The sequence below is a fragment of the Vulpes lagopus genome, chromosome 1 (genome assembly GCF_018345385.1).
Source record: "Vulpes lagopus strain Blue_001 chromosome 1, ASM1834538v1, whole genome shotgun sequence".
Taxonomy (NCBI): domain Eukaryota; kingdom Metazoa; phylum Chordata; class Mammalia; order Carnivora; family Canidae; genus Vulpes; species Vulpes lagopus.
In genome coordinates, this window is record NC_054824.1 from 111,521,912 (window position 1) to 111,534,039 (window position 12,128).

The 12,128-nt window shown below is 39.5% G+C and overlaps 1 protein-coding gene across 9 annotated transcripts in view; it reads right to left on the reverse strand.

Annotated features, from left to right (window-relative positions):
* PTPRM (protein tyrosine phosphatase receptor type M) overlaps positions 1-12,128 on the reverse strand; it is a 710,086-nt gene that overhangs the window by 144,230 nt on the left and 553,728 nt on the right. For 5 of the 9 annotated variants that reach the window (XM_041721677.1, XM_041721656.1, XM_041721645.1 and 2 more), the window contains 3 exons: positions 5,390-5,541; positions 1,411-1,485; positions 1,154-1,180 (listed from right to left, as the gene is read on the reverse strand). In XM_041721677.1, the coding sequence (XP_041577611.1) occupies positions 1,154-1,180; positions 1,411-1,485; positions 5,390-5,541 (254 nt within the window). The remainder of the gene's footprint in view (positions 1-1,153; positions 1,181-1,410; positions 1,486-5,389; positions 5,542-12,128) is intronic. The other 4 variants (XM_041721685.1, XM_041721667.1, XM_041721635.1 and 1 more) reach the window with 1 other exon arrangement.

Here is a 12,128-nt window from a genome sequence, read left to right on the forward strand (position 1 = left end):
CTTCTGTCTGAGTTGAGTTGTAACTCAGGCAACAAACTTGCTTAAGGTCAGAAAACACCGTAAGGAAAACACATCACCCTCCTAAGGAAAACACATCACCCTCCGTACAAAAATCGTAACAACTTAGAGAAAAGAGAAGCACAGGGGGAAAAATTATGTTGCAAAGATATCAACCCTTGTAAAGAGAATTAGGAAGCAGGAGTTGAAGAGCTGAGGATGGAACTTTGGCTACGATGAATTGGTATATACCTTGAAGTCGTTTGTGTTGTGCTCCTTTTCGGTAAGGTTAGTAGTAGAGAGAGAACATAGCCGTGATACACTTGGGTTATTGATGCATCTCAAATGCAACAGCAGCTCATGCTTGTTTGATTATCAGAGCCAGGTAACGCCATTTCCCCAAAACCTTCTTACATTGGACAAACGGAAGTTCCTTCAGCTCCCCAAGGGAACAGTTCGCATTTTCAATGTGTTCTGCACCACTGGGCTAACATTTTATTTCATTTCTAGTGACATCTGACACATAATAAACCATGTGATTATAAAGTGCCATCTTGTCACTTTGCTGCTGAGAACATCAGCTCCTTTGAAATTCCACTGTGTGACAGACACTTGGGAATGCTGGGGGTGCCCTGAGAGGCTCTAAGGAGGGGTGGGGGACCCAAACTCCACTGTGATCATTTTTTTCTGCATAACATTTGGCATAATTAGAAAAATGCTATTTTTGAAATTGAAGTTTTTAGTGCTTAGTGGTAAGTGAAAATAAGCAGCAGCAATTTTTACTTTTACGACTGTCACATTACAGAATTCAGCTTTTGGAAGTACACAGCGGAGTGATGACATACTGTGTTTTCCCTTGGGATCAAATCTGACTTTAAATTCCGAACACAGAAAGGGAAAATACTAGAGCCAGGATAGTTCATTTGAACCTTTGGTATCATTACTGATATACACGAGGCAAACCCTTCTTATCAATGGAGACTGTTTGGAGAAAGTCTTTTTATTAACTATGCCCTCCCGCCAGGCCACCCACCACCCCCTTGTCCTGCTTACAATTACTGCATCATACAGAACAGAACTCCAGGCTTCTATAGAGTGGCCACTGACTTTCTAAATTACTCCTGCAATAAACTGTGATAAAGGGAAATGTTCTCACCTAAAATTGCAGTTGGCACAAATGGGTCTGTCATACATCATAAGCGGGTCAATGCAGAGAAAGTAAAAAGAGAAAGAACAGTAAATGATTGATGAAAGGCCCCCCCACTTTTCCCGCAGAAAGCCATAGAAAGCATCGTGTTACAACACATCAAACGTATTAAGCTCCTCAAGCATCATGGACAGCAAAGTGAGAGCGCGGATTGATTCTGATTGCTAAGGGGTTATGAACGCATGAACAATGGAAAAATCTGTTACCTGGGTAGTAGGAATTGGGCACCGATGTGCTCAGTGTATTCGTTTTCATTGTAAAGGACGAGGGTGAAGACACAGCTGTAAAAGAGAAAAGGACTAGTCAGCAGTTGCAGAGAGGCAGTACCTGAAAATCCTGCCCTCTGAAGTTGCTCAGGACACCATGCTGGTAGAGACTTGACTGAAGAAACGGCTTACATCTATTGAAATCTATATGGTAAATGCTATCACTCACCACTGTCTCTGGGGAATTATTTGTACTTCAGAGGACAAGCACCCTTTTGTCCCCTAAAAGATTTTCTTACCCTACACATGAAGAAAAATCCCCATAACCTTTGCGGCCATTTTGAATCGAGAAATTCATTAGACTTCTAGCCTATGCTTGTAGAATTCTAGTATTATGCCATTTTTTGTTTGTTTGTTTGCTTTGTTTTTATGGCTAAGGGTATGAGAAGGTGTCTACACTTTTTGGAGAATTTTCTGAAGGTTGATGTTGTTGCAATTTGCCAACTCCTCTCTTTTGTCCTATTTTGGATATTCTGAGAACTTCCTATAATGTTATGACCTGGTTTACAAAAAATAAAGGTGATGTTTCATGTGCACTGTATTTAAGGTGAAAGTTTCATGCCTACATATTGTTCTATTAGTCTTTCAGTCTTTATAAAAATGCTCATTTTTCTTTGAAATACTCCTCTGATAGACTCAGGATTTAACTACTAGACCTCTTCTCCCTTCATGTTATTGGGAGGGAAAGTCAATCCATCCAATTAATCTGATTTCAATGAACGTAGGTATTTCCTTTTTTAAAAGTAGTCTGTGAACTCTCTTAAACATCTTAATTGATTAGTGCTTTAAAAATCACCTTAATTTCATTAAAGAGGAAGAATAAATGATTTAAATGTGCTCAAGTGTTCAAGTTGGTTAAACATAAGTTTAAATCCTAACTTTCAGATGCAGTTATATGATTTATTTGATGCTAAAGTTCTGATCAGGACACTAATACCCAATTACATCATTTTATTATGGGAAGAAGTACCAAATCCCTGTGGCTATTGTATGTTACCTTTATTCTGCTGACATATTAATTTTTTTTAGCTCTCCTGGAGAAGTTCCTTTATGACAGTGTTTTTTTACATCTGTTTATATTTTTAAAATGTAGAATTAATAAATGACAGACAAAGAACCAGAACCCAGTCTGTCTGTCATTCATATGATATTTTTCTGAAATAGAGAGATATCATATTTATAATGCATGTTTATGGTCGATGGCCAGGAAAAAAGAGAGCAATTGATGAAAATAAAACCAAAAACCCTGAGTACTTATAAAACATGCTAGGGTCAGTAAGAATAATGTCTATTATCTACAGACATTTTAATGTCATTGGTAAGAGGGTACAAAGCAGATACAAAATAGCTATGTTTATTTTCATCCTTTAAAAATATATTTTAAATGCTTTGATCTTTAGTATAAAAATTAAACCCATTCCCTCTCTACATATCCAGTCCCCTCCTTTGTGTAATGTATTAAAAGAAGATGGTACGACTCCCATTTGCTTTGGTGAACAGATTATTCCCCATTTTCATAAATATGTCCATGCTTATTTTTAAATTCTCCAATTTTATTTTTCTTACTGTCTCATTTCTAAAAGATACTTATCTCCCAACCCTAAAAGGCCTCACACATACTCAGACTTGTAATAGGTTCAGGGTTGGAAGCTCAGGGATCTAATGAACCCCTCTCCTGCACGTTTCCTTCCCCAGTAGCTCATCTCTTATTTTGAAGGCACTAAGAAAGTAACTATGATAAAGTTTAACATCAGGGGCACTCCTGAGGGTTGGGGATTGGATGGCACCTACTCACTGCTCACAGAGGGGGAGGAAAATGGAACGCCTACTGCTGTGCTTCCTCTATCGGCTGTATTGATGGGAGGCATAAAATAATGGCTCGTAGCAGATGAGCCATGGAAGCTGATGCTGGTTTCTGCAGCAACCTGAGCATTTTTGGATTTCCACAGATACGCTCACTTTTTAAGAAGTTACTTTAAGAAGTAACTGCCAAATTGAATTTCCTGTCCAGAGGCAAATATTCCCTGTTGTTCAAACTTCAAAAGCCTAGAAACTACTCAAGTAGGTTTCTACTCTGGGGAGGTAATTCCTAGTAAATTTATGTGTGAGGAATTTCACCATGAAATGGGAAATTTGGAAGATTAATGGGTTATCCTAGAAAGTGAGAACATCTATCTGTGCGGCCCCTTCCATGATGATGTTGAAGAAGTAACCACTTCTACCAAGATTCTAACCCTGTTGGTGATAGGCAGGACTCTTTCTATCCACCCCACCTCCAGCCCACATCAGTGTATCATAAGTTGCTTTATTTTGGCCATTAAATGCATTGTACATATACACATATATTTGATGTAGTTTGTGGGATACTAGAGTACCAAAGATTATGTCATTTACACTGAAAATGCCACCAAAGGGCAAAGAGCAATGACCAAGGATGAAGAGAGCCACCCTTCCCACTGGGGTGACAATTTAGTGTTTGCTAAACTCTTGCTCCACTGGGCCAGTTGTGCATATAGATGAATAAATGTAGTGCCTCGAAGTAGGAAGAGGTGGGCATCCGTAGCCACCAAAAATAGAAAGCAGAAACTCTCTGGAGCCTGGATGAATGCAGGAGAAGGGCAAAGCATGAGGGAGAGGGGGACACTGACCATGTAGAGACCAGAGAGAGGATGGGCAGATGGGGTGCCTGGGGCTGCAGTAAAAGAATAGGCCGAGCTGGTAGTCAGGACACAGCACACACTGTCCAAGCTGGTATCAGCCCTCTCCCCCAACCCCTGAAACCTGATTTCTGGGCTACTTGGTCATGGTTCCAAACTTTGTGCATTTTTATTAATGATGGTGATGGCTGCACTTTTGTTCCATCCTCCTGCTGTCCAACATGTTAAGTATGAGACTAGGGTCAGCGGAAGTCTGTGGACATGGATTTCACAAAGTAAAGAAACCTCTGGGCAGCCCCGGTGGCGCAGCGGTTTAGCACCGCCTGCAGCCTGGGGTGTGATCCTGGAGATCCAGGATCGAGTCCCACATCGGGCTCCTTGCATGGAGCCTGCTTCTCCCTCTGCCTCTCTCTCTCTCTCTCTCTCTCTCTCTCTCTCTCTCTCTGTCTCTCATGAATAAATAAATAAAAAAAAAACTTAAAAAAAAAAAGATCTTTCATCCATTTAAAAAAAAAAAAAAAGAAAGAAACCTCTGCCCTTGAGCCCACCGTGGCCACGAACCACAGAATCAGGCACTCACATGGATTTACTTCTGGTCTCTGAGAAGATCACCAGGGACACAAGAACTGCTCGTCTTGCTCTTCATATTTTAAATCAAACTGTTAGCTTTTTAAAATAATGCCTGGTACCTGGAGCACAGGTGGCAATATGGGAAGGCATTAGCTGGAGTTTGGTTTACAAACCTGGTGTGAGATGTGAGGCTTGTGAAGCGGAAATACAGTTTAACTTATTAATTGCCACTAATAGCCCTATAATAGAGGCAGAACCTGTAAGCTAAACAAATAAACAATTAACTTGTTCCTGTCATTTAGCAAGCTGTTTTCTAACAGGCTTCCCTGTGTAGTTCCACACCTGGCTAGCTCATAAACAGGATCTCAACAGCAAAAAGGATGATGCGAAGCAGGTGCCTTCATCTTTAAGAAGAGAAAAGTCTTCATGGCAATGTTAAGGCTTCACAGAAACTTACTTGTGGCTTCCCCAGTGCTCCTCGGCTGGCCCTATCATCTCAGGCATATCATCCTCTCCTAAGCAACTCAAGGTACCCAGAGAAGTTTTCAGAATTGCTGAAGGGGATGGAGAAACCACCAGGGCCTAAGAATTCTTCAGGAGGTTTCTCTGTCTGTCTTTCAATCCCCCAGTACTATCCAGCATTCTGGAAAACCAGAGAAATGTATCAGAAGCTAAGAAATGCGTGCACTTACATCTCCCATTCAAATTGTGCGTGTCCATGAACGAGAATGCCTCGTCGCAGTTGGTGCCTTGCTCGGCATAGCTCTTGTCCATTGAGTTCACCATCACAGTCATCTCCTGACGCGTGCTGCTCATCGTCTCCTTCCGCTTCTTGGCTAGTTTCCTTAGGACAAAGAGTTCATTATATAGACATGCATGAACATGGTAAGTGAGGCCTTGACACGTGTACTGGGTCTTGATTAAGAATGATTTCTACTGAATTACTCCTATTCATCCATAACATCTATTTATGATGCCTTCTCGAGGTCAGGTCCTCTGCCAGCTGCAGAGCCACAGATGAAAAGCATCCACTGCCCATCCTCAAAAAACCCATGGAGATATTAGGAATGTACAGCCTAAAATATGACTTTCTGTTTCTCCTACTATATGCCAGATTAAAATGACCAATGGCCCTAGACCAAGGCAATCACAATCTTTTTATTGATAAGCTTCTAAATTTCACTAAATTATTTTCTACAACCAGTGGCAAAGAGTGGATTCCCCTGGTAAATATCTGCCAAACAAAAACTGAATAATCCAAGGATGCATCTCCATGGCATACTGTAGAACTAAAAAAAACAAAAGTAGGCAAGAAGTGAAGAAAGTAGGATCAATGGAAGATGTGCAGGAAGGGAGCTGGCCGTGACAGACAGCCTACCCAGGGCAAAGGGGCTCAGGCCTCAGGTGCACAGGACAGTATATCCTGACTTCTCAGGGAGCTGTGACATGACTTAATGCCACATGACCCCAGAGGACTTCCTCACCTAGGCTGGTCAGCAGAGCAGAAGGTAAATAAATTTCAAGTTGTTGGCTTCCCTTGGAGAGTTTAGCAGCAGAGTAAGTCCCCATATCTCCTCCCTCCATTGAAAAGAATGCAAAAAGGCCAAGGAAGGTAGATTTCCAATTCTTTTGGAGACACAGTTTAACTCTTGCCTCTGAATCTTGCTCTCTGACCATAAAGAACTCATAATCTTAAGTTATAAATACCTGGACAAAGTCATAAAAACATAATAGACCTGCTATACAAATAAACAGATAAAGCAATTTTTTTTTTTAGCTCTTACTACCGGAGGTTGTTTTATGTACCTGGGACAGCCAAGAATAAAATGAGAGACACTTAAGGAAAACATATAAAGTGAGGTTTAAGACTATTGCACCATAATGCCAAAAATATTACGCCCTAAAACATTCTAATTCTGGCAAAGCACTGGTGGCATTTACAAAAGACGACGGCAGCCATTTCTAGTAAATCATCTTGACTCTGATTGACCTAGGACACAACAGAATTTAAAATGAGCCACATAATCAAAATCACGCCCATATTAGGTGATTGCTAATGCAATGTAAGACATTGACAACATTAGACCATATGGATAATCTTTATTGTCATTTCCAAATGCCACATAATCCAAATGCTTTCTTGCCTGTAGTTATAATAATCTTTTAATTTCATACTTCGAAGGCAGAAGGGTTTCATTAATAAGTTGCCCTTTTTATTACTAAAAGTTTTTTTTTAAAAAAATACATTTTAAACAGAAAAGTGAAAATCATCTCTAACTTCTATGACAGTGTTAACGTTGTAAAGATTTGATGAAGCAACCCAGAGTAGCTTCTTGGAGAGCTGGCATTCTTCTCTTGCCAGCATGCAGACCGTGGACCACGATGGTCTTCTTGAAACCACCTTTCAGCTTTGCTTTTTTTTTTTCCAGCCAGCCATGCTGGTCTGAGCTTGGATGTTCTCAACAGGTGTTCTGGACAGAGATAGCAACTGGGCTCAGGCCTCTCAGTTGCGGCTACAATAACACATTTTCTCTCCACTTCTGAACCTGCCAGCTCATTGGGAAAGCATTTTTTTTTTTTTTTTTTTAATTTTTATTTATTTATGATAGTCACAGAGAGAGAGAGAGAGAGGCAGAGACATAGGCAGAGGGAGAAGCAGGCTCCATGCACCGGGAGCCTGATGTGGGATTCGATCCTGGGTCTCCAGGATCGCGCCCTGGGCCAAAGGCAAGCGCCAAACCACTGCGCCACCCAGGGATCCCTGGGAAAGCATTTTTAAGCCAGGTCTCTCCAGGAACACTGAAGTGGAGGGCTGAGATAATTAGCTCCACAATTCAGGCAAAAAGTCCCCTTTCTGCTGGAATTTCTTTGATTTGCTTTGGACTGATTTATGCAGATGTCTGCCTCCACATTCTCTTTTGTTCTGCCTATGAACAAGGGCATCATTAAGTTCACCAGACTTCTCTCATTAGTCTTTTCTTGCTTGTGTTCTAATCCAATCCTTACAGGTTAGAAAGGACAGTGAATGTGCTGCTAGTGTTGGTGGTGGGAGGTGGTGGGGGATGGGGGAATGTGTGCACCAATAAAATCTAATCTCCTGGAAAAGCTCTATCTCCTTTCTAATCCTCCATGTGGGTGAACTAAGTTCAGTGATGTCAAACTATACACTTCATTTTTGCCCCCAAAGAAGCCCATTAAGGACCCAAGATAGCCTGCTCAAATCAGAGGTCCTGGCAGAGACCTAGAGCTTTAAGTTTATATTAAGCACATACTCTGTTCATGAACCTTCTTCAAAACCTGGCTAACCATGTTCTCAAGTTCCAGCAGATGGATCCCCCATTGGAGGTCACAGACACTGTAAATTTCAGGAAAAAATAGAAATCCGATTTTATGTGGACTTCTTTAATTTTTAAGTGTTGTTAAATAATGCAAATTCAAACTATTAACACCCTAAGTGGTCCCCAAACAGCATGTTTATGGTACTTCTGCTCTCCATTAATATAATAGCACTTAGGTACTTAATTAGTATTGGGATGTGAGTGGAAACTAACATGGAATGTGCAATAGATAGTGAATGACAGTACTCTACAAGTATTATCTCACTTAGTCTTAGTAATGTTGTAAAAGCCCTTCCTACTTCCTAATTTACAGATAAGGGAAATGGGCCTCAGAGAAAAAAGGTGATGTGTCCAAATGGTAGAGCTGAGATGGCACTCCAGATCTCTTGACCCCAAAGACATTCATTCTAGAACAATGTGTTATTTCCAGTAAAGTATCTCATTACATTATGTTTCCTTACAAGTTACGTTATAATTACCACCAAATTATATGAATACTCTACCTTCTCATAACTGAGAATTATGCTTTGAAAAAGTAAGATTAATTTACTAGCACCTAGCCATTTACACAAAGAGATGGCATTCAATATGCTTGTTAACTGAATTAATCATTATCATACCACAATATTATTAAGGAGAGTTTTTCTACAAGCTGCATATCACAAGTAGCTGGCTTGGTTATGGAGGTTTTGAGTCATTGTGGGGTTGTCATTTGTTCTTATACACAGCTAAATGTGGTAGCCCATAATTACAGAGGGCTGAGGGATGCTGGATTTAGAACTGAGGCTTGGGAATGACTGTGGATAAATGGAAATTTTCACTTTCTCTTTTTTCTATTGCTCTTTTAAGCTTTGTGTTTCAGATTTGTATTTTTTTTAATGAAAACTTTTAAAACTGTGAGAAAAACTTTGTGAACATAATGAAATAAAGTATTTTGTGCAGGGAAACCCCTAAAGTGAACGGAATTCTCTTTGCAATCTTATCTAAAGATACAAGGAAATTTATGTTCCAATTTGATTTTTAACAAATTGTTTGCCTAATGTATTTCAATTTCCAGTCTCCAAATTTGGACTGCATGAACCTCAAAGACCCTTAATAATGATGATGATGATGATAAATTCTTACCAATATCTAAAAATGGATCATAAAAATTAGAAGACTTCTGGTTTACAGTCCAACATGTAAAGAGCTTGGAAGTCATCACTCTGTTCTAACAAGTAAAGAGATGAACAAATTGAAACCTGGAAACTCTTCTTAGCTTTGCCAGATAATTGAGGTCACAAGACTAGCTGCTGCTAGTCCTAATAGAGACTTAATAAAGACCCCAGAGACAAACAGGTGATATAAGGAATCATGACCCACCAGAGCAGAAGTCCATGAGCAGAAAGCTCTGTGAGAACCAGCTCCAGAGTAGGAAAACCTACTCTGTAGGTTCCTACAGAGTTTCTGGAGGCTCAGGTAGACAAGTCTGAGACTTAAAAACTCTAGAGGGCATCAAGTCTTTGGGGGATTCCCCATACTTTTGTGAGTTTTATTCCCAAGAGCCCTATCAGGTCCTCAAAGTAAAGATTGGAGGAAAAAAATACAAACCCTTACTTGTTAGAACAGAGTGATGACCTCCAAGCTCTTTTTAGAAGCCAAAAAGCTTCTAGTAGAAGGAGGCAAAAGTCAGCCATTTTGAAATATACCCAGAACAGAGCATTTCTATGCTTTTTTTTTTTTTAAAAAAAAACAAAGATTTATTTATTTATTTGAGAGAGAAATAGAGAAAGTGAGCACACAAACAGGGGGAGTTGCTGAGGGAGAGGGAGAAGCGGACTCCCTCTTGAGAGGGGAACCAGATGCAAGGCTCGATCCCAGGACCCTGGGATCATGACATGAGTTGAAGGCAGATGCTTAACCCACTAAGCCACCCAGTTGCCCCCATTTCCATGCTTCTTGTAAGGGCTCACCCTCAAGAGGAAGTATCACTATAGCCTAACCTGCTAGGGTTTTATCAAAGCCTAACTCAGTCTAGGGGAAGAGAAATACCCAACTCCAGCTTCCTCTAGCTATCCTGTCTCACTTAGTGGTTTGGCTAGTTACTGAGAAGCACTGGTGAAGGTCATAGCCCAAGGGCACAAATTTACTAGAAGACTACAACCTAATCACAGATCTGTAGAATGCCTTTCCTCCCCCAATACTTACTATCACATTACTAAAGGACTATTTATAGCAGTTCCTTTTATTCAGTACACCAAGTCTGGATGTCAATAAAAATTACAAGGCAAATTCAAAGGCAAAAAACACAGAAGAGACAGACCAAGCATTGGAATAAGACTCAGATGGCAGGGATGTTGGAATTATCAGACTGGGAATTTAAAATAACTATGATTAATATACCAAGGGCTCTAATGGAAAAAATAGACAACATGCAAGAACAGATGGATAGCAGAAGCAGAGATGGGAATTCTAAGTAAAAAAATCCAAAGGAAACAAATTGAAACCTGGAGATCAAAAAACCTGTAATAAAAGTGAACAATGCATTTGATGAGCTCATTCAGAGAGAAGAGATGACTAAAGAAAAAAATCTCTGAGCTGAAAGATGTGACAATAGAAATTTCTAAAACTGAAAAGCAAAGGAAAAAAAAAACAGACTGAAAAAAGAGAGAATATCCCCAAACTGTGGAACAACTACAAATGGTGTAATGAGAAACCAGAATAAGAAGAAAGGGATAGAAACAATATCTGAAGCAAGAGCGATGGAGAATTTCACCCAAATTATGTCACCAAAAGAGATCTGAGTAGCTTAGACTATACCAAGAAGAATAAATGCCAACAAATCTACACCTAGGGATAACCTAGTCAAACTGGAAAAAGTCAAAGATAGAGAAAAAAATCTTGAGAGAAGCCATAGGGGGAAAAACACCTTACTTATACAAAAGCAAGAGTAAGAACTGTATCGGATTTCTCCTCAGGAACCATGCAAGCAAGAAGATAGCAGTGTGATATATTTAAAATGTTGAGAGAGAGAGAGAGAAAAAAAACAAACCTAGAATTCTGTACCCTGTGAAATTATCTTTTAAAAAGGAAGGAACAACAAAGATTATCTCAGATAAAAATTGAGGGAATCTGTTGCTAGTAGACCTGCCTTGTAAGAATTTTTAAACAGAGTTCTTCAGTAAGAAGGAAAATGATATAGATCAGAAACTCAGATCAACATAAAAAAAGGAAGAGTATTATAAAAGGAATAAATGACAGTAAAATAAAAACTTATCTTTTTCATATTCTTAATTGATCTAGTAAATAACAGTTCAATACAATAATAGCAACAATAGAGTTGACAATAGTTTATGTATAAGAGAAATGGATGATACTAATTATACAAAGGATAGGAGGGAGGAATTAGGAATTCTTTATTATTATAAAGTACTTATACCATCTGTGATGAAGTATAATGTCATATGAAAGTGAAGTTGGAGGGGCGTCTGGGTGGCTTAGTCAATTGAGCATCTGCCTTCAGCTCAGGTCATGACACCAGGGGCCTGGGATCGAGCCCCATGTTGGGCTCCCTGCTCAGTGGGGAGCCTACTTCTCTCTCTTCCTCTGCCACTCCCCCACTCCCCTTACTGGTGCTCTCTCTCTTAAATAAATAAATAAATAAATAAATAAATAAATAAAATCTTAAATAAAAGAAAGTGGAGTTGGATTAGTTGTAAATGTATATTGCTAACCCTAGGGTAACACTCAAAAGAGCTAAAGAAACTTAAAAAAGGAAAGAAAATGGAAAATGCTCATTTAAAACTACTAACAGAAAAAAAATTGAAAAACAAAAAAGAAGGGCAATGACTAGAAAACAGTAACAGTATGGTAGAAAATAATTCAACAATCTCAATAATCACCTTATATGTTAATAATTTTTTAAAAAGATTTTATTTATTTTTTCATGAGAGACACAGAGAGAGAGGCAGAGACACAGAGGGAGAAGCAGGCTCCCTGTGGGGAGCTTGATGTGGGACTTGATCCCAGGATCCTGGGACTACGACCTGAGCCAAAGGCAGATGCTCAACCACTGAGCCACCCAGGCATCCCAAGAAATCCACTTTAAAAATGA